The sequence below is a fragment of the Dreissena polymorpha genome, chromosome 8 (genome assembly GCF_020536995.1).
Source record: "Dreissena polymorpha isolate Duluth1 chromosome 8, UMN_Dpol_1.0, whole genome shotgun sequence".
NCBI classification, from domain to species: domain Eukaryota; kingdom Metazoa; phylum Mollusca; class Bivalvia; order Myida; family Dreissenidae; genus Dreissena; species Dreissena polymorpha.
This window is the reverse complement of record NC_068362.1, coordinates 60,431,309-60,454,743: the sequence shown is the minus strand read 5'-3', so window position 1 is coordinate 60,454,743 and position 23,435 is coordinate 60,431,309. Positions and strand designations below refer to the sequence as shown.

At 34.7% G+C, this 23,435-nt stretch overlaps 1 protein-coding gene across 4 annotated transcripts in view; it reads right to left on the bottom strand.

Annotated features, from left to right (window-relative positions):
- The window catches only part of LOC127842413 (fibroblast growth factor receptor 2-like), a 67,145-nt gene extending 45,260 nt beyond the window's left edge, over positions 1-21,885 (bottom strand). The window contains exons 1-3 of one of the 4 annotated variants that reach the window (XM_052371907.1): positions 21,804-21,885; positions 10,640-10,691; positions 7,674-8,013 (exon numbers count right to left, since the gene is read on the bottom strand). In XM_052371907.1, the coding sequence (XP_052227867.1) occupies positions 7,674-7,788 (115 nt within the window). In that variant the 5' untranslated portion in view covers positions 7,789-8,013; positions 10,640-10,691; positions 21,804-21,885. Of the gene's footprint in view, positions 1-7,673; positions 8,014-10,639; positions 10,692-13,807; positions 13,826-16,145; positions 16,410-21,803 lie in introns of those variants that run through there. The other 3 variants (XM_052371905.1, XM_052371908.1, XM_052371909.1) reach the window with 3 other exon arrangements.
- Between the last annotated feature and the right edge of the window lie 1,550 nt (positions 21,886-23,435).

Genomic DNA, 23,435 nt, shown 5'->3' with positions numbered 1-23,435 from the left:
GACGCACAATTGATGAAACCACAAGAATCCACAATAGTCTCAAATGCAAGAAAGACATCTTAAATTCCCCTAACATGCAACTAGAAAATTTAGCATCCGCACTAGGTTACACTACACCATACAGTTAGTTTGATGTAACCCAGACCCGGACCAAGCCCACTGGGTTCCCCATGGAAATATCCCATGATCACAATGGCAACCATATGTTTCCTATCGTAACTTCATCTTTCCCTGATAAATACTTCCTTGGATGCCATCCTATTTCAATAACTCATTGTGCAGTTTATTAAATATTAACTATTTACCACTTAAGATACGTTTTTATTAAATATTTAAGAACAACTGATAGAATATTGAGAAAAAAATAGGCAAGTATTTACCCAAGTGCAACAATTTTCTCCTTAATAACAAACATGATAATTACAAAATTGACAACTTAATTGCTGAGGCTGTCTTTCATTTTGATGAAATAATCCGTCATAAAAGAGACAGATTTATTTAAATGTTGCTTTGCCATTAATTTCATAGATCCTTCAGACTTGAAAAAAAGTCTTTCTGCCAGTTTCCTATCAAAACACTAACAAATCTGGAGGGTCTAAATTATGAACACATTTCCTAAGATACTGAAGAATTCACGTGGCTTTGAAATTAAATGATAACCCAAATGTGTTTTCTCCCTGGAAGACAGTTCATAAAACGGGTATCTGACCATGTTTATCCAAAAACAAACACCCCAGACTGATACTGGGGACAGAGGTCATAACACTGACATTTTAACCAGAGGAGGATAAATTGTTTGAAAATATAGGCTAAAGCATAGATTTGAGTTGATGGGGAAATCTACAACAATACGAGTCTGGCTCTGTGAAAACAGGGTTACATGCACATGAGTAACCCTTTGCATGCTGGGAAATTTGTCGTCTGCTAAAATGTCGTCTGCTGAATTTGTAAAATAAGCATTTTCTTCATTTTTTTTCAAAGAATACTATCAGAATAGCAAACAGTTTGGATCCAGATGAGACGCCATGTTCTGTGGCGTCTCATCTGGATCCAAACTGTTTGCAAAGGCCTTTAAAATTAGGTTCCCGCACTGAAAGGGTTAAAGTTTCGTTCCAGATTAGCCTGTGAAGTCCACACAAATAACCATGTTCGAAATGTTATTAAAATACTAAGGGTGTCACGATACGCTCACCTTACGATACGATACGTATCGCGGTACAGTGTGTACAATACAATACATATCACGATATGTAGCGTCAGATGGAAACAACATGCAAACCATTTAAAACCATTTTTAAATTTTATTCGAAGACCTCTACATCTGTGTCAAACAATATACAGAATACTATGTAATGTCATGAAAGTACACGAATTGACAATTAGTTATTATTTTTTACAAATCTGAAACTTTGATTAAATATGAACACAAAATTATGAATATGTTTAAAAAATACGGACTGCTTTATGTTTCTTTTACTTCAATAGAATATTTAAGTTAAAAATAAAACATATTTACCAACTAGTCAAACTGGCTATCTTTGCTTGTGCTGTAAAAAACTCCAAGGGCAATTCATAGAACCAGTCAAATATTGCAACTTGTCTTGTGACGTAGGCGACACAGCACATTTTTGAGTGGTTGAAATTTAATTTTAATGGTTTCAAAGAATTTGCGAAATTCTCAGCGGAATCACAAAATTACAGCTCCTGCTTAGGAAATTCGTAGCAACTAAAGTCATGATATAAAGCAAATGTTTATACGAAATAAACGCCTACCACTTTCTTACTGATAAAACAAAATGCTTCTATATTTTTTATTAGAAGCTCGTTGGAGGTGATTGCAATTCAACTTTTACCATTTTTATGGGCGAATTACAGTTACTTCCCTTGAAATGCGTCATGGAAAATGCCATACCGTACCATACCGTACGGACTCGGAGGCATATCGTGAACCGTACCGAGGGGAGACTATTACGATATACCGTCCCACGGCGTACCGTGACACCCTTATAAAATACCCAGTGTGTGTTGTTTCGTTCAAATTTCATGCGAGTAGAGGGACCCATTTCCAATTGAAAAAAGTATTATTATTTTTATCCCAAATGATACCTGAAAATTCCCATTTAAAGGTTAAATTAAAAAAAACAAAAAACATTTGTTTAATTCAGTCTCAAAAATTAGTTTAAACAATCAGTCTCAACATACAGTCCGTACAGGCTAAGCTAGGACAACACTTTCGGCTTTTATTTTTTGTTTAAAAGATACCTCTCCTCAGCAAAAATCCAGTTTATGCTAAAGTGTCATCAATGGTTAGCCTGTGCAAACTACGCAGGCTACGGAAGGACGACACTTTATGCACATGGTTTTAACCCAATTTTCCCAGAGACCGGCTACATTGTAATATGCAAATGTTTGATAAATGTAACTTTAAGCTGTATTGAATTTTACTGCAACTGTTGAATATAATTATAAAGTATGATTTACTGCTAATGAATTTCAAACATCATTTTACATACTTGACTGAAGATGTAATTATTTAATATGTAAGCATTAATTGGTTGTGCTGCACTACTTATTGTAAAATCACCTGTCAAGTACACTAAGGAAGTTTTATAGTGTAAATGCTAGGGCTGCAACAATATACCGGTATATCGGTATATATCGCAATACGCAAACCGCATATCGTATCGCGATACGATTTTCATCATACCGGTACAAAAATTCTAAAAAAAAGAATCCTCATTTCGTCAGGAAAAAAACATCTAAAATAATGATAACACGGTAAACAAAACAAATCGATGGTAAGTAAAAATATGTTACGTAAAAGTAGCAATTAAAAAAGTCTATTGTACGGATTAGCTTCGTTACATGGGAGCACGGAGCGTTTATTGTCTTGTCTAGAGTCCGTGATGGGAGTCCGCACGATATGCTTCCGCATGTCATACTGTAAAATTTCAGATGAAGCTGTGAAAATACGAAAAAAAACAACAAACAAAACAATTCATTTCACAATACAAATGTAAATTGATGTTATTATCAACAAAAATTAAGTGCAATCTAGCCCAAAGTCTCTTTCGGGTTATTATTCTTCGTGTCGGCTTTTATAATGGTTCTCAAAATGGCAGGCGAAACGGACGCGGAGTTTGAGTTTATTGACAATTTGAAGGGAAAAAGTGTTGTTTGGCCGTATTTTCGTTTGAAAAGGAAGAGGGGAACGAACAAAATCGAAGTAGGAATCGGATATTGCAACAGGTTTAAGGATGATGTAAAATATAGTGGGGGAACATCAAATTTGTTTTCTCACTTAGAGCGACACCACCGAATTTTCCTTAAATCTGATGGAATAGGTAAACAATCGGACGAAGCACCACGACGCATGTTAGGACAGCCAACACTTGTTGAAGTGTGCCACAAACTTGACCAATATCGACCTTCGTCTGAAAGACATTTCTGACAAAATTGCAATGTTCATTGTCAAAGACCTTCGTCCGTTTAGTGTTGTGTCAAATGAAGGATTCCGTGCACTTGTTCAGACCTTAGATCCCAGGTACACCATGCCATCTCGTACTTATTTTAGTGAAACGGCAATCCCAGATATGTATGATCAAGTTAAAGCAGATGTAAAATTGCAGTTGTCCAAAGCCTCATCGGTGGCCTTAACCACCGATGGTTGGACCAGTCGAGCTACTGAATCGTATGTAACCATTACATCAACACACATTTAAGCTGACTGGCAAATTCATAATTATGTTCTCCAAACACGGGAACTTCCTCTAAGCCATACAGGAGAAAACATTGCCAATGTTTTGCAAGATGCTATCAATGAGTGGGGTTTGCCAGAGTGTTCCGCTTTGGTGACTGATAATGCTGCTAATATGTCGGTGGCTGCAAAAATTGTTGGCTTTCAGCATCACTTGGGCTGTTACGCACACACTCTGAATTTAGCTGCTCGAAAGGGATTGAAAATTAACAGAGTGTCACGACTGCTAGGCCAAATAAGAAGAATTGTGTCTTTTTTTCATCGTAGCACAACTGCAGCCGCTGCACTGAAAGAGTGTTCAAAGGTAGTTGGGGTGCGATCAGTAAAATTAATCCAAGATGTCAGTACACGATGGAACTCTGCCGTTGATATGTTAGAGCGTTTCCTTGAGTTGCAACCAGCAGTGTATGCTGCTCTCATGAGCAAAGAAATTCGTTCAAAGGAAAAGGATGTTACAACTTTAACTGATGCAGATGTGACCCTCGCTGAAAATGTAATGTCTGTTCTCATCCCCCTCAGAACAGTGTCTACAGGTCTCTGCAAAGAATCGTGTCCAACTGCGTCCCTGATTTTGCCTCTTCAAAAGAAGCTGTTAGAACAAGCCCTGACTTTTAATGACACAGACATGCCAGCAATAAGACAGCTGAAGCAGACAATTGCTGATGACCTGAAGCCAAGGTAACATTGTAGCTTAACTTTTTGGTGCTTTTGATTTTCAATATTCATAAGAAACCCCAACAGTTTGTTTTAACCCATTTATTTAAGCTCTTTCGCATTGAAAGCCTTTGGCTTTTATCTACACTATCGAGTCCTTTTCCTGGGAATAAACAGTATGTGTTGTCTATGGAGGAGATAATGAAACCTTGAAAACGCTACCCGAGTAGGGATCGAACCCATGAACTCCCAATTACTTGGCGGACACCACATCCACTACACCATCCCAAACAGTTAGCATAGGCTTTTATACTATAGCAAAATATGAATGATTGAATAAATGAGAAAGTCACCAAAACAATCCAGACAAGTTTATACAACCATTCTATCACTATCTCGGATCCCATGTTTTCAGAATTAAATATCTTATTACTTATTAGGATTTAGGAATGTGTTATTTCTTATTCAGATATTCCAGCGCCAGTGTGAAGATGTTTCTAGAGGAGGTTGCTTTGCTTGATCCTAGATGCAAAACATCATACTTGTCAGACGCTCATGGTCTCCTTGTAAGCAACAGGGTCATTTCTAGTGCCGCAAGTCTAGTACCTAGCGTAGTGGATGACCCTAGCCCGGACTCATCACAACAGAAAGTCACTGGTATTAAAATTGAGAAAGCATTTAACAGTTACATGTATTCAGTAATCAGTAATGTAACTTTTTTGTGAGTAGTGTGACTGACATTGTTGCACTAACACAGTAACACTCACTTTATTGTTTTTAGATATTAATTAATAATACTTTTTTAAATAAAATATAAAGTATTTGTAATTTATTTAAAATCAGTGAAACTTATTGATAAAGCGTATAGTTAGTAGTTAGATACTAGTTACTTAGTATTGGTCAGAATACTTGTTCCACACAGGCTAATCCCAATAATAGAGAATACATTTAAAATATCAACATACAGTCACACAGAAAATTAATAATTGAAATCATTTCAATTTTTTAGTAAATGTTATGTGTGACTATGTGTTAATAATTTAATATCACCATTATTATGTAAACAGTATGATACAGAACACACACATGATGTAAAACTTTAATATTATAAGTTATAACCATTATTATATTTTTTATAACACAATATAATTTTCATTGGTTTGCAGTTCTAGCTGACCCTAGTGAGGGAAAGCAGATTTCCAGTAGAGCAGGTGGCTTAGCATCCTTCCTGAGTGATGTCATGGCTGTTCAACCTTCAAAGCCTACCAATGCAGTTCCTTCAGGACTTCAGCGAGCTACAGAGGAGATGTTTCAGAATCTGAAGTGTGATTTATTGGGTTTAGAACTTGACCCACTCATTTGGTGGAGAGAACATGAGGGTAGTTTGCCACTGTTGGCTATGCTTGCACGAAAGTATTTGTGTGTCCCAGCTACGAGTGTCCCCTCTGAGCGTGTTTTCAGCACTGCATGGGGACATTTTAAGTGCCCAGCGTGCAAGCTTGGACTCGGACAAAGTGGACATGCTAATATTTCTTAAGAAAAACATGAAGTAAAGTTAAATTAGTTTTTTGAACAATTGTGTTATGTTAAATAGTTTGTTACAAAGTTTAACTGTGAACTGAGCAATAAATATGCTTTAAACACACAATAGAAAGGTTATGTTAATTTAATTAAGTTGGTTTTGGTGATAAGCTGGTGATTGATAATAATTCTGGCACAAGTTAGCAATATATCGCAATATATTGCAATACGGGTTTTTTAACTGACAATATATTGCAATACGGTTTTTGGCGTATTGTTGCAGCCCTAGTAAATGCAAATTAAGTTTTCAATTGTATGTGTTTAAAATGTATTTAAAATACCTAGCATTCAGTGTGTGTTTTTTCCGTCAAATTCGGCGCCAGTAGAGGGACCCATTCCCGATTAAAAAGGCATATATTTTTATCCCAAATAATATCTCAAAATTCCCAAGGAAAGGTTTCTAAAATATTTTTTTTTTTTTTTAATACAGTCTCAACATTCAGTTCATCTCCCATCCAACTCTATGAGATGAACCTCATAAAATATAATATAGAAATCAGGTTTGTTCTCGATTTTTAAGTATTTGTTATTTACGCAAAACAACAACACTTATTTACCAATTTTATTTAAAACGACGCATCCTTTTGCAATCCAAAGGATCCAAAATGTTGGAAAAAACACCTAGCATTGCAAGCATACAAATATTTCTGTTCAAAATGTAATTAAAATATCTAGTGACGGTATTACTTAGTTTACCTCTGATTTGCCAACAATGAGATAACAAAGGGCTAATAAAAGGTATAATATTTCACTGAAACTTCATGGCTTTAATAATCATAATTTATTTGGTATGGTAGAATGCAGTTTAGGTATTAAGCGGTCCCTTGAAGATAAAAATACATCTAAGAAGTTGTTAACAGCAATACTATAACAAATGTGCAGCATCCATGAAATTTCATTTTTCACAAAATGACAGATAAAGCCCTCTGGTGAAAAGACAAATCATAAACAATCACTCATAACATATCCCTGTGGCCAGGGCTATAAACACAGCCACAGTTAAAAGAGGTGCGAGTCCTTTACTGTGTTTCTTGGTAAAATTTGGGGCTGAAGTTCAGGCCCATTCCCAATCTCAAAAAGTATATTTTTCACTAAGGACAGCCAATAACTCCTGAATGAAGATATAAAATAATAACATAAAAATAAAGTACAATATTTAGTTTAATTTTCCTATCCGGGTCTATAAGACTAGTTGAACCTTAGATAATATAAAACACAATTCTGTTAATCTCAATTTCAAGTATTTGCAAAAAAACACCAACACAGTAGGTTTCTTCATTAATATTTGGGTCTGGTAGAGGGACCCATTCCCAAATGGATTTATTTTTATACTTTTCCAAATGTTCTCGAATCCAGTTGCACAAGTTTAACTTTGGTAAATGTAATATTGAAATCACTTTTAATCTCAATGTTAAAAGTATATTTTAGCAAAAACAAACAAACAAAAAACAACAAATTTCTCAAATGTAGTCAAAACTACATCATTATCCAAAGCCAAAGGAACCCGGCCCCATTCCCAAAATGGTAAAAAAAAATCAATGCAACACCAATATCCCAATGTTACGCGAAACAACATGATTTTTCCCATTTAAAATGCCCCCCTACCGGTCTCATTCCCAACAGGTAAGAAAGAGAAAACACTGTAAATAGTGCCACATTTTACAGTGGGGAAGTCTTTTACCTTGAAGTTGTTCTAGTGGTGCTGATAAGACCAGATGACACAGCAGCAAAGACAGTAGCCATGCTGTCATCAGCAAGCGGGTCAGCAACCGGGTGTCAGCCTCCATGTTCAACATACTCCACAGTGATAGTGACTTCTAGCACACACTTGTAAACATGTATGGTATATCCAAGACTTACATTATTGAAACTGACGATGTTAATTGTCCACTCATTATGACTGTTACACTTGCTGCCTTCTGTGCAAAATGTTCTTTCATAAAAGCATACAATAATGTTGATGCTATATTTTGTTTTCAAAGAAGAACGTTTCTGCAAGTCTTCAGTAGTTCACAGGAGTCCTGTAAATACAGACAATTATAGGCTTATTTGGTTAGGTTCAATACAGTTATTAATAATCATGTAATTCATATATTTTTATTACTAATACATTTCTTTAGAAAAAGTTATTGCTATGCTGTTCAGATCCTCAGTAAGGCACCTCAATTTAAACCATTAACAGGCACCACAATATAATAATGAATGCATCTGGCCAGTGGCCACCCAACAAGTACATGGGTACATGTCCCAACTAGCAATCTCAGCAGTTCATCACAGACACATCCATTGAACAAGGAGCACAATCCAATAATGAGAACAACAAATCCCTTCACACTATCAGGTCACAACTCTTTCCCACTGACCCCTACTTGAGATCCAAAGGGGTCAGTATTCAACTGCAATTGTATTATGAACCAGTATTCTGTCCTAAGAAAGAAACTCTCTTGCACAGTTCTCACCTTACTCTTATAGTCCCCAGGGAGCCTATGGACTCTAGTACTATCCCCATCTCTATATTGACCTTGAACCTTTATTGAGACCACATGAGGCCTCAGGCCTATTTGTTTCTTGAAATATAGGAGGGGTTGAAAGGCAGGGATTAATGGAGGGATTTTAGACTTCCTGTTTTTAAATTTCAAAGAAAGACCAGTTTAAAGCCCCCTGGGTGCTATCATGTAACCTCAAACTGAAATGTGTACAAATTTGCAGGGCATTATCACACTGTCTCAACAACAGTATCACAAAGTCTTGCTACTTAAGATATCAACAAACCCAGGAACAAACAAGAACCACAACCTCAGACACTGATTTTCACTAAAGTAAACAGTGGAATAAATCTGCCACTGTTGTTTTACATGTTGTTACATTGACAGCAAGGTGTCCAGCAGTGAGCATCCAAACACTGCCTATCAAAAACAGTGTCACCTTTTTACAGCCTGAACAATCCACAGATGATAATCTGTTCACTTAGTGCTATAAAATTTGCTGATAGACAAGATTAGATGCTTTATAATCTCCTTGTTGAAGGTGTCATAAATCCCATGCTAGACTGACAACAGAGATAATGTTGGTACCATTCAAAACACTGGCCAATTATAACAAAAAGTATTAAAACATAATTTAAGCATTTATAACTTTTAATCATCAGACACTTAAAAAACATGATACTGAGTAGTATAATTATTATTTCCTAGCATTTGCAGGTAATAACTTATATCATTATACCTCTAAAGAATAGTTTTATTAAATGACATTGTCTTACTTTGAAATTGTGGATGTGGGAAGGAGACATTTCAAATTGAACCAGACATTATTCAATAAAGGCATATTAATTTGGGGTGCATTATTGGACAAAAAGAAGACAATAAAATGGTGTTTTTTTTTACCAACAAAATACCATCACTTTGTAATAGACAAGAGTAAACTTTTTGCAGACTGTTCATAGTTAACATATTTTTAGTAATTTTTGCTTTAAACACTTTTTTGTACATGAACTAAAAAATATGTCTTTTGCAAACTGATCACACAATATTAACTTCAAGTTCAACATAAATTTCAAAGCAAAAAATATTATAATCAATAAACTTAATTAATAAGCAGGAATACCAAACTCAAAAAATTAATATACTCAAAAATATATCTTAAACAATTAAATATTATATCTTCATACATGACATTCTATCCAATAAGAAAATTTAGTAGCAAAACCATCACAATAAAATAATCTTAAGAGTTTTAATTATCATTTTCTCCATCATCTACAATATCAATGGTTCCATTCCTCAATATATTATATTATGTGATTTCTATGACATTAACCAGCCAATGACTTGAAATTGAGGAGATTACCTGACAGGTACATTTAACACAAAAGAGTGAATTTGCTAACGCGATCAGCTGATTCAAAATGACAGGTACAACACTGTTCGGTCCTTTGACATCCACCAATACGTGACAGGCAAACTTAACATGTTCAGCCTGTACACAGACCTCTGGAGCCCATATGAAGCCAAAAGTTACTATCACATTCATCCACAGAAATGAGCTTCTTTTTATCCTTTTGGCTTTTCAGCATTTATCATAAATAAGTTAAATAAGTTAAAATAAATGTCCGCCTCATTCCCAATCTCAAATTTTGGAAAAGTATTTTTTTTCCCAAATGATTGCCGAAAATTCCTCATTTAAGGTTTAAATAAATGAATAATCAAAGCTCAACATAAATAATCTCCCTATCCAACTGTATTAATTGAACTTTATTTAATATAATATTGACATCACTTTATTCTTCAATTTTTAAATGATTGAATGATTGCACAAAAAAACTCACCAATATCCCAATTTTAGTCACAACGACTTGATTTTTCCTAATTCATAGGACCCTGGCCCCATTACCAAAATGGTGAAAAACACACTCAATAACATTTCAATATCATCATCACCATATTACATATCAATGACCTAATTTGATACTATGTTTTAGTACTACACAATTTGGAAAAAATGTACGTTGTGAGCCTTTTCCTGATACTATACTATCATTAAATGTCAATAAAATGTAAATTCGTCCACAAGATGTTGCCAGAACTAGTTTTTTTCACCACTGTGAGCTAACTGGCAACATGTGATGCATTTAAATTATATAATTACCAATTTCCAATTTCATCTTGATGGGCTGCTTTAGGCTGCATACGTTTGTACACTGCAAAAAGGTTTAAAATAAAAACATGATAACTGTTACGAGTATATTATGATGATTTTCTTAGCATATTCTTGTATAAGATTATGATAGCTTGCTGCTATTTTGGTGGACAAGTTGAAAATTATTTATAAGTTAGTACTTAAATTTCCACTCAAAACAATTATAAACAACAATACAAGAATGATGACTTCATTTTTTGTAAAAGGTAAAAACTTAAAAGCTCTCAAAATGTGGAACCTTCTTGAGTATTATCAAGCACAATCTTGCCTGTCTATATTCTAGATGAAACAGGCCAGTAAATTTCACACCACTTAATGTAATTGAGCATAATGACAAAGTCATGAAATTACTGTCACAAAATATAGACCATGAAAGGTCACTACATAAAAAGCAAATTTGACAAACAACAATTCTAGAACCATTTGGACCTCAAACGACTAATCAAATTACATGTTTTAATATCATTTTCTCACTCTTTGAGTGACCCCCTAACTTGTCATTTACCAATTATAACCTTACTTGCCATTTACCAATTATAATTTAATAATAAATCTCAGAGGAAATTGCTTAAATTACTGGCATTTATTTTCGTATGATTTACTTAAACATAGTTACATTGGATGGAAAAGAAAATATGTAAGTGTATGCTTGGATACCAGTACAAAATAAGTCTGATGAATACAAGTCAACAGTAACCCTTTCAGTGCGGGAACCGAATTTTGAAGGCCTTTGCAAACAGTTTGGATCCAGATGAGATGCCACAGAACGTGGCGTCTCATCAGGATCCAAACTGTTTGCTATTCTGATAGTATTCTTTGAAAAAAAATCGAAGAAAATGCTTATTTTATATATTCAGCAGACGACATTTTGGCAGAAGACAAATTTCCCAGCATGCAAAGGGGTAAAATAGTTGCTGCTCATCAGTATCTAAGGGTTGGAAATGAAGCCTTTAAAATGTGAATCTAGTAAGAAAGGTCTAACATTAAATTTAACTTTCTAAAGGACTACAAATGTGCCAAAATACATATCTAAGTTGGTAAAGGGTTAAAACAACATTCACAATCTGTATTGAATAAGTCATAAAATTACCAAATCAAGTATTGTGTAAATTAATAGAAAAATCTAAATTAAAATGTCACAAACACATAAAGCTCAATTAAAATTAGTTTTTAATGTTACACAATGACATGTTTAATTATTTTTACAGCCAATTTCTTAATTGAAACAAATTTACAAAACAACAAAGTCATAATAGCTTAAAAACATGGACAATTCAGAAACATGTAAACATTTTCATCATGGTCTCTTGTGGAAAGTTAAGCTTGGACTATTTGCAATGATCCTTCAAATAATCAGTCAGAGGACCAATTTTCTGCAAGAAACAGTGTCTTTTATTCATGACAATTAACACAGAAAAGTCCTCAACAAGAAAAACAGAATGATACTGGTAATTACAAGTGACCAATTTTCTGCAAGAAAAAGTGTTTTTATCCATAACAATTAACACAGAAATGTTGTCAACAAAAACAACAGAACTGCAACAATTCCATTCCATTCTTGTCAAGAAAATTTCCATAAACCATTAAAACAGAGTCCAAGTTATCAGTGCATCACAATTCAACTGGCATGTATAATCTTTTAAATGTCATCAATTTTGTTTTTCATTGAGATGATGTTCTCATCATTTCTGAACATAAGAATATGCAAATGATGACTCATAACTAAATTTAATAATTCATATATAAAAATCCTTACATATTTTATTCTGTGTCATGGCATGAACAATTTCTCATAAATCTAGGTAGAAGTTGAAGAATTAAGCAGCATTCTAGTAAAAACTGGGTTTAATGCAAGTGTTGTCCTAAATTAACCTTTACAGTCCCCACAGGCTTATCAGGGACATCACTTTCGGCCCTTATGGAATTGTTCATTTAAAAAGAGTCTTCCAAACAAATATCCATTCTAGGCATAGTGTTCTCCCTGGTTAGCCTTTGCGTACGGAACAGGCTAATCTGGGATGACACTTGGCGCACATGCATTAAACCCCATGCTCCCAAAGCAAGGCTCAATTTAAGAAAGAAGTCTAAGAATCAAACAAGGCTGGGTCTGGCACGCGCTGTATATCAACGCTTCTTTCATCAGCTCCATGCAGACACCAGGTCCTTACACAAATATTTACAATTCCCCCTACATATGGCAGCTATTTCAATTTCCCCTTGTAAACAGTGAACAGTGCCAGAAGACTTTCCAACATTCCAATATCTTCCAATGGGATTATCATTAAATAGTAACATTCCATAATCATCCTTTGGAATTAAATAGTGACATTTAAAAATTAGCCTTTTTAATTCAATATCAACCAAATTATTGTATATTTTTCCTATGATACATGTATCTGAATATTTTAGACCATTCCATGCAGTTTTGTCATGTTGTGATCATACCGATAGCTCTGTAACTATTGTATTTTAATTTTGTAGTTGTTTTATGATTGCCTTCACAATACATTTTAGCAATGATTACAATTTAAAGTTCATCAACCAATTTTCATATTAATATTTACATTTTCATGATTATTAATGATATTGTGACATATTGAATTATTTTCTCAAGACATCATTAAGATGTTTTAAAAATACATGACTGTGATGCACTGTTTTAAAGCATTCTTGTACAATCTAAACACAAATTAAAAACCATTCAACAAACTACCAATTCTCTTTTAACCCTTTACAGTTTCGATACGTATTTTGACTCATTTGTAGTCCGGGTCCTTAGAATATTTAATATTATTAAAGACCTTTCTTACTGGATTCAAGTTTTATTGGCTTCATTTCCAAGCCTAAGGCATCAAACAGCACAAAACTTAAACAGACTGTGAGTTACTCGCAGGCTGTTCTGGTATTATGCTGTTTGCACATAGCCATTTTCACTTTGCTTCTGAGAGGGAAAGGGTTAAACTATTTAAACTTTCTAACATATTGTTAGGGCAGATTTCGAATAATTTAATTGATAAAGATATACTTAAATTTTCTTAAAGAAGTTCCTCAAATAATTCTCTATCTATTTGCCTGTTCTCTTCCTATATCCTCAATATGTTACTTTTGTAGATATACCTTGACAGTTTCTTGTACTATTCAGACATATCTGTGTTTATCTTTTCATTCACAGATCAAGCATCCTGATGCCCTCTATTCTAGATCAACAGAAATATATCTCTTGCAACAAATGTTGGGAGAAATGAGCTAATAATTTATGATATTGATATTTATTTTTGACAGGAGATTCAAAAATATTCCTGTGAATACAGTAGTAGCATTGTCATTTCTTGTTGCTAACGGGGCCTTTTTTTAGTGTTAATTTACTTTTAATTGAGAAAATGAATTATTGTTTGATTATTAATAGATTAGTTGAATAATTAGTGATAACACTTAAACAAGACTACTGCCAAGCAGTATATGTCCCCTAGCGGCTCCACCATTGTCAGAAATTCCACCATTGTCAGATTTATTAGATTTTTTTATATATTTGTTGCCATGGCAAACAGAATTTTTGACGTAGGAACAGAATGAAATGACATGCATTATAATGTCCATATTGCCATCTATCCATGTTACAAGTTTCATGAAAAAATATTAAGAACTTTTAAAGTTATCCATGATCCAGAAATGTGTGACTGACTGACAGACAGACTGACAGACAGAGGCTGAGCGCAAGCCGAAGATCGATTTCCAAACATCTGCAAGTCAAACCATCCATTGGGAATTTTCAAACTAGATATAAATCAAAGGATTCTTTTTGCCATTGGGAATATGACTGAATAATATAAAATCAGCCAATCATTTAGTTGTGACATGTCATATTGTTAATTTATTACAAAACTTACGAGTTATTCAAAATGACTTGTATCTACGCCATATTTGCAAAATACTCCTTAAACACTATTAGAATTTTGCAAAATAAATCGTTTCCATTCTATAACAAACTAAGTTTATAGGACAAATAAATGACAAGGAATTTATAAGGATTCCCCCTTTTATGAAATAAATGTCACCATATAAATAAACTTTCCAGCTAAGAATGATACAAAAATGCTAAAAGTTAAAACTCCCTAAAAGTGTATACCAAAAGGTAATTGCTTTTATTTCTGACTCTGCCCCAAACATTTATGAGAAATTAAGATTAAAATGAAAGCTTCTCTAATGTAAAAGGAATTCCTGAATGCCGACAATCTAGCAACACTATTTGTAAGATAGGGATCAAAAACAAAGCAAGAATGAAATCTGTTGGTAAATCTTGGCCCTTATCGCTCAGAGTAATTTGAAAACACTAAAATCTCCCTAATTTTCCCACCAGATATAACCACCATTCTACCTCTTTGGGTCAGTGAGTAAACTGTATGTATCACAATTATTTCTTAGGTGCATTCATTAATAATCTTATATGATGAAATAATTTACAGGTAGTTTTAAGTTTGCAATAAAAGTGGTCTCATTATTTTATGGAAATCCTTAGACTCCTATACTAATCAACCATTGAGCACTTAGTAAGAAGTATTAAGGAACATTACACATAATTGGTATCTAAACCCAAGACATCATTTACATGCTTTTTCCTGATACCAAAGTTGAGATACTAGCGGTATTAATTGGTAGGAAAAAGTCCAATGTGATGTATGTGACACATGGTTTTGATGAGGTTAATATAAAACAAATGCAATGACATAATATATGAAAATGTTGATTCAACAGGTACAGCTGCTGTATTTATTTGACTCATGATTAAAAGCAAATTGAACTAAACTAAATTACTTGCACTGCTTAAATGTCGGAAGTCCCTTATAACATCATTCCTGAGTTTCAAATATCTTTCATGAAATAAATGTCAACAAATGTAAAAACACTTATTATGAAATGAATCACATGCAAACTATGTTCAGTACTAATATGTGGAGGCACATAATTATACATCAATGATTTCAAGTAAAACATAGAGACAACGCCAAAAATTTGAAGTAAAACGATAAAAAACGCAAAAATGTATAAAAAAAAAATTAAGACCATGCCAGTAAATCAAAGTAAAATGTTTAAAAACGCCACAAAGAAAGCAATCTGCTGATGTGTGATTGTTGCATTTTGCTGTGTTGCATCCGACCAAAAAAACAGTGAACAGTTAAAGCGTTATCAAACTATAATCCGCCAAAACGACACCTCCGGTTTACAAAGAGGAGAATATATTGCGCAAACGAACGAGTTTAAGCAAATTGTATAAACAAGTGCACAACAATAATTTTAGACAGAAAACAGCGAAGCAATGCACGTGATTTCATCCGCGCGTTGCACGAGTTGTGGAGATCACATGACGACATTAATTGCGAATTCGCACGCATTTTGTCCTGTTTTCTGCATACGACTAATCATCTCGCGCTTAAATAATCTTGTATTAGCAACATACCTTTAAAAATACATGTTAATCCGCTTGATCATTTGTAAATCCTTAAACAGTTCTCATTTAAATCACAATCTTGAATATTAAAATCTAAAAATCACTGCAAGTTCTTTTTTATTTATAATCCAACCATAGATATCCGAGCAACAAAAGCGAATCAGCTTGTTTATTAATAGATCTATAACACAAAAATCGGTTAAAATCCAAATTTTGGGAATCCGGTTATTGAAATGTCCTACCTCACTGAGTTATTTAGTGCGTCTGTCGGGCTGTTACACATTTTGGAAAAAGAGTCAATCACGTGGATACTTAAGCCCGGCCTATTTACCGAAGCGACCAATCACAATGCGCGGAGAGTAAACGCATCCGCGGGAATAATAGCACATGTACTCAAATGTGTTAACTGATATCAATGCGTATTTTTTGCCATAAATCTGATGCTACTCGCGAACGCACTTTTTCAGTACGATAACGCAAAATGCTAGCATTTGCCGAAATAATTAGGACTGACAAGTTTGTGTTTCCTATGTAAATAATTCAGTAAATGTGCAATAGTGCATGCATAATTAATACATTTAATACACTTTCTGAAATGGACAAGACGTCATATACATGTACAGTAATTTGTGTATGGCATACGCAGAACATAAAATGTCCTTACACATTAATCCTATTGATAAATATGGATCACAACACTATTTAATAACAATGCTGTATGTACTTAAACTAAATTGAAATTAATAAATGACAAAGATATAACGTTTAATATTGTTCTTAAGGCGAATCCACCAATTTTACAATTATTGTAAAATTTAACTTTTCTGACGACATGACTTCATTCTATCACAGATAAATAGCTTGCCTTCATTTGATAAATAAACGGTACGATTGCAGGCAATTTGCTGCCCACGAATTGAAACACTCAAAACTGCACGGACCTGCACAGTTCGCATGTGTGTCCGTCGACGCTCGGGGAGCATCTAGCTTGGCCCGAGGATGTGTGGCGCCGACGAAAGTACATTTACCGACTGTAAATACAATTGTGTGATCAACTCGAGTGCGACTCTCCGCTTTAAGGGGTTTTGGTCAAAACTCTAGCCGAACGAACATGAACGTATACAGTATAATTCTTTAAAACACAAATCTTGTTGGTCTCGATGTTTAGAGTTTGTATTTGTTGTAAGATTATTTAAGCTGGATATATATATGCAAACACGCGTGCAGTTAAGTCAATTCATAGCGTTCGAAAGAGTTCGTAGAATAGTGTTCATTGAGTTTCAGGTGAATCGACCTCGGGCTTTTCGTGTTTGATGATTTAGGCGATGGTGTTGGCGACTTATATGCAGAGCTACAGATAAGGTGCGTATTTGCGTAAATACCCAATGTAAAATTGCTGATTACGCATAGAAAAATAAAACTCTGCGTACCGAAACACAATTGAAATTGCTGATTCCGCATATCGTAATTTTTCTCTGCGCAACAAGTAAATCTGTCCCGGAAATACCCGGGTCGGAAATACCCAGATTCTTTCCGCTTCGCCCAAGCTCATTCCGGTGAGAATTAAAGACAATGAAAATACCCAATTTTTATACAAAAATAACCAATTGTCAATTAAAGTAGTAGGTACCGACTTTTTTGTGCCCAATTGAAAATGAAAACTGAAAATTGAACTCAAAAGTAGTGGCAATTTACCCAATTACTAAGAAAAGTTATACGGAGCTCTGCTTATATGCAATTTAATTATAACAATTACATGAATAATGGTAAATAAATATATTTGCTTCCGCTTGAGTTCGAATCAATGATATTTGGATTATAAGTGTGATGCGATAACCACTACACAACTTAAATAATAAACGATGTATGACGGAAATATACGGTTGATGTATCGGAACGTTGGGATCACAAATATACAAATTAGCCTCGATATGGGAAAACGGGGTCTATGCCGTTTGTGCGTAAAATGCCGATCAACACTAGCCTATGCAGTCCACACAGGCTTATCAGGGAGGAATCTTTTAGCTTGGACTGATTTTTCGTTTACAGGAGAATTCCTTAATTCGAAAAAAAATCATAAACGCGGAAAGAGTCGTTCCTGATTAGCCATTACCGACTGCACGTGCTAATATGTGACAATACTTTATACATATGCATACAGCTTTGCCAGAGCGCGGCTCGAATACACAAAATATATAAAATATACATTCGTTATTTAGCCTCTGGTTCGCTTCTCATCCTGTCTTTATCAAATAACTTGTAAAACGTTGTTTAGTGTGTCGTTCACCTGTCGGACTATGGACATCACGCGTAGATTTACCAAGATTATTTTGTTAAAAACAAATGTATAACAACATTTATATAACTAATTTCGCTCACATGGTGTTACAACAACAGAAGACCTAGGATAGAAAGTAACGTAGCATGAACTCGGTCAAAGTTTGCAGCGTATGGTATGTTTTCTTTGTTTCTATTGAAAACATGTTTTTACTATGCCCCTATTTTAGAAGACAAGACGTTTAGTAATCATAAGCTAATACACATTCTATGCAAATACCAGACCAACAGTACCATTCGTTTTAAGGTAACTTTAATTAAGTGCCAATGCACGCCTTTTGAATCAATCCATATGTTCCGGTTATTTACTATTAATTGTAAAACAACCACGTTCGTAATCAGCTTATGTAACTAAGACGAAAGTCGCTTTGTTTATTTAGAATGTACGGTGGAACAATGCCTTTTTCGTTTGGGAAATAATATAACACATCATTTATTTCGTAAAAAATGCATATTTCATGCAGATGCCCACTCGAACTGATGCGTCTATGTATTCGTTGTAATCGTACGGGCCTGTTTTGCTCACGGTTCGTTTTCCAGAAGCCACTAGAGTGCTAAAAAAAAATTCGGGCGTCACTAATAATATGGTTTCGTTTTGGGAAAACTGGGCTAAATACATGCGCGTAAAGTATCATCCCAGATTAGCCTGTGCAGTCCGAACAGGCTGATCTGGGACGAGACTTTCCGTCTAAACTTATTTTCGTTTAGATTAAAATGAAACTAAAGAGGAAAGCGTCGTCCCTGATTAGCCTGTACGGACTGTTAAGGCTTATTTGGGATGAACTTAACGCACGTGCATTTAGTCCACTTTTCCCAGAACTTTTTCGAACCCTCACAATTGTAATAAATCAATGTGCTACGAAGAGAAATTTTGTTATTTTACTATCGAAAACATCCGAAATACACAAACTCGGGAAGCATTAACTTTTTTAACTGACTTGTAAGCATTACATGGGTGGCCTATATATGTTTAGGAAGTTATCTAAAGAGCAATATTCAATTACTTTTCACGCTGTTATTATTGCGCAATTATGGAACTGTGCGATACACGTAGTAATCCATCCCGCAGTGTTCGGAGCTGTGCAATACGGTCTGTGAAGCCTCGCGGATTCTCGTGATCTACGAGTTCTACTCAGGAAAACTATAAAAGTGGGCGCTGTAGAATATTATGGGAGTATTTAATTGTTGTATCGATTACAATCATATGCAATCATAATCGGCAGAATTTATGAGCGCATTTTTTTTTGTAATAAAACTCACTTCGTCGATGGCGAGGTCGCTGCAGCCACGGGGTCCAATCGCAAGTGTGATACTCCCAACCAAGAGCATTATTATTTTGTGTTAATTGTATAATTAGAATCAGCATCAGCACACGTTACAAAAGACAATTGGAATAAATGGCCCCTTATTTAATTGGTTACATGAGTGTCACATTATTTCGTGTGTTGAGACTGATGACGGATTAGAGAATGTAATTTCCAAACCCTCTGGTCCCAAAGTCCGCACAGGCTACCCGGGGCGTCACTTTCCGTTTAGAGGCGAGTTTTATTGAAAAAAAAAGACTTCTTTGAACAAAAATTAAACGTGATAATTCGGACTGAACAGAAATGTCCACTGTGCGATACAGACGATGTTAATTTGTGCACGAAAAAAACTTGCAAATTACGTCAACATAATTATGATCATACAATAAAGCAATAAAGATAAGCGAATGCGAAATAATTATTGTACTCTTGTACTCATTGCGATGTAAACGCACGACATCGAACACAAAAATTATTGTTTTAAATTGCAACCTTTGACTTGCTAAGTTATGCTTAGTAATGGTGGCAACAAACCCGTCTTAGTTCAATATAATGAATAATTCAACCTCACGCAACAGCTAAAACATTTAATCGACATTCATTACCATAACAAAATTCAACTATTTAAATCGTTTCCGGTCTTTTTAAGTCCCACATCAGCGTTAAAACAATTACCTCGAATAAAGATGTAAAATCAAAATTGTGCGGTTGTGTTAAAGCCGCACATTTTCCGTATTTAGCTATCGACCAATGGATTTAAACGCATACCTCTACCTTTTCGCTTGTGATTGTATACGAACAAATACGAACAGCTTTCACTAATGGCGTATGGAAGAATGATAACTTGTTGGCCTATTCCTGATAAAAATCATTTAGAACACACATATAGCGATAAAATAACACGTGTCTCTGATGCAGGTAACGAACTAAAATACATTTTGTATATTTAAGATACACGGAGGTTCAACAATTTTTGCAATATATTATAAGAAACATTGTTTTCCTGTTATCCTTGGTGTTGCGAGATTAGGGTGTTGACCTACCGTGTTGTGTTGCGAATACAGCAGTGACAAGTTAGATGGGAAACCGGGTATATCTTTATTGTAATGGTCACATTAAATTAGCCATCGTTTGAGGTGTTGATAAGGAAAACATAGTTCACATACCATTCTATTCTGTATGGACAATCTCCGAATTATTTATTTGATGGCGTTCCGGTATTCTCCAACTTTTGGAAGAAATTAATACATTTGTATCTTTGTTGTATGCGTTTTTTTCCACGTTTTATTCAGTCAATGACATTCAGGCCTAGTTTCAAAACCACCACGGCAGGCGTTTAAATATCGTGTTTTTGTATCTATACACATTTTTGCAATATTTGACATATATCTGTTATGTTACCTATGATACGCAACTGTCGCTTATGGAACATTCTTCGTAATGCGTGACGTCAAGCGTTGTTTTTTTTCATGACTTTTGAGGTTGGCGGACGTCATCATGATAAATTGCGAGGAATTTCTGGAAAATGTGATTAGTATGCATGAAAACCTGTTTTAATGCAAGTCATAATAAATCGGTCAGTCGATGAAAGTTTGAGATTTGACGCAATGGGCTTAGAGCAGATATGTTGCGTGGATCACATAACCATTAATGGGCTTGTCGACGCATGAGTTAATAACAAATTGTAATTGACTGCATTTCAGCAATTGAACTTCACGATACGATATAATAATTGTCGTTTGTGTACATACTATGTATGCATGTTCATGCTAAAGACATGTATTGTGCACCGACAGTCGATTTGATTAACTACTGTGACAATTCCAAGACAGTCATTCCGGTCAAAGTTAGTCAGTATAAGAATGAAACTCACCATTAGGCATTCATAAACGAACGAATCAAATCCATTTAAAATCGGTTTTTATAATCATTTCATACACTTGCAGCATCACAATTATGCGTACAATGTTTGCCGTGAAAATACAAGTATACACATCTACTAAGGAGGTATTCAACACTTACTTACTAGTATGGAAGATTACTCGCTTGTAAGTCCGATCTTTTGACGAACAATATCTTACACGTTATAAAAGCGATTTCTGAAGAATACCTAGGGACTGGCGTTATTCGGAATGTTTACGTTACACGTTTACAAAGATGTCCCTCATCATTCGCGCTATCGTTTATAATATAAGAATGGTGCCGAGATTGGATTCCTATAGACGCCTACCTCGGGCATTTCAAGCCACAGCAGGGATGGTCCGAGCTTTCGCTACGTCAAGCCCCGTATGTTAAAGGAGTTTCACTTGTTTATATTAAAAAGTCGTTAGATCATTGTAAATCCAGATGATCTTACGTCAACAAAAGAATTTGTGTGTTGAATCACCATGCTATGAAACATTTTCTTGTGAAATTGGCATATATATACATACAATTAATACAATTGGATTGACGCTGGAGCTTCTGTACATGTCTCTTACATTACATCTAATATTTTTTTTACATATGGACCTAATTACATTTTTATAAATATTTCGTGCGCGAAATGGTATATATAATTAGGACATCGTCTATTAGCATGACAACGATGACGGTCCGAACGTCTGCGAAAGCCCGAGTTTGATATTTTGTATAAAATGGTGCACTATCGTTCTAATTCTGTAATAAATCATATTCTGACATTTGATACTGCGGACAACCAGAGCTACTGTAAGGGCATGAACAAAATAAGTAACATACACATCGTCATGAAGTTCACAAACGTAACCGTACAATGCTTTTATTTACAACAATTATTATGTAAACAAGGAAACGCTGACGTTGAAGCAACACTTCAGTAAACGTAATCAATAAATGCGTCATTCGGTTCCCTCTGGAATGGGCTTTTTTTAAGTGCTGGAACGAAAGCTTTCGCATTGCACGCAACACCACGTATCATGAGCACAGATTATTATTCTGTTGCCCGATGTTAAAGGGATCTTTTCACGCTTTGGTAAATTGACAAAATTGAAAAAAGTTGTTTTAGATTCGCAAATTTTCGTTTTAGTTATGATATTTGTGAGGAAACAGTAATACTGAACATTTACCATGCTCTAATATAGCCATTATATGCATCTTTTAACGATTTTAAAACCTAAAAATTATAAAGCGTTGCAACGCGAAACGATTGAATAATTTGGAGAGTTCTGTTTTTGTCGTTAAATTTTGTGCAACTACGAAGATTGCTTATATAACGTATAAAATACGTCAAGGGTGTGTATTCGGCGAAATAGCTCAGTAGGCTAGAGCGTTTTTACTTCAGGACTCTGGCAGGACTCCAGGGGTCACTAGTTCGAAACCTGCTCCGGGCAATGATCTTTTCCTTTTTTTAATTTTATTCTTGATTTTTTACTGCAGCTTTTACGATCCAATGTTTACATTTATCAATATAAAGCATTTAATGAATAAGTTAAAAAATGCCAAAATCTGTGAAAAGGCCCCTTTAATAACAAGTGACGATAACTCTTAAAACAACGCATCCGTTACTGGATGACCAGAGGGAATTAATAAAGTACTACAACAGAAACAAAACACAGAAGATACAAAAAACACACGAACAGGTCGCAGCAACACATAAGCGATCATTAACAACTGTCATAGTACCCTCGAAGGTTTGTTT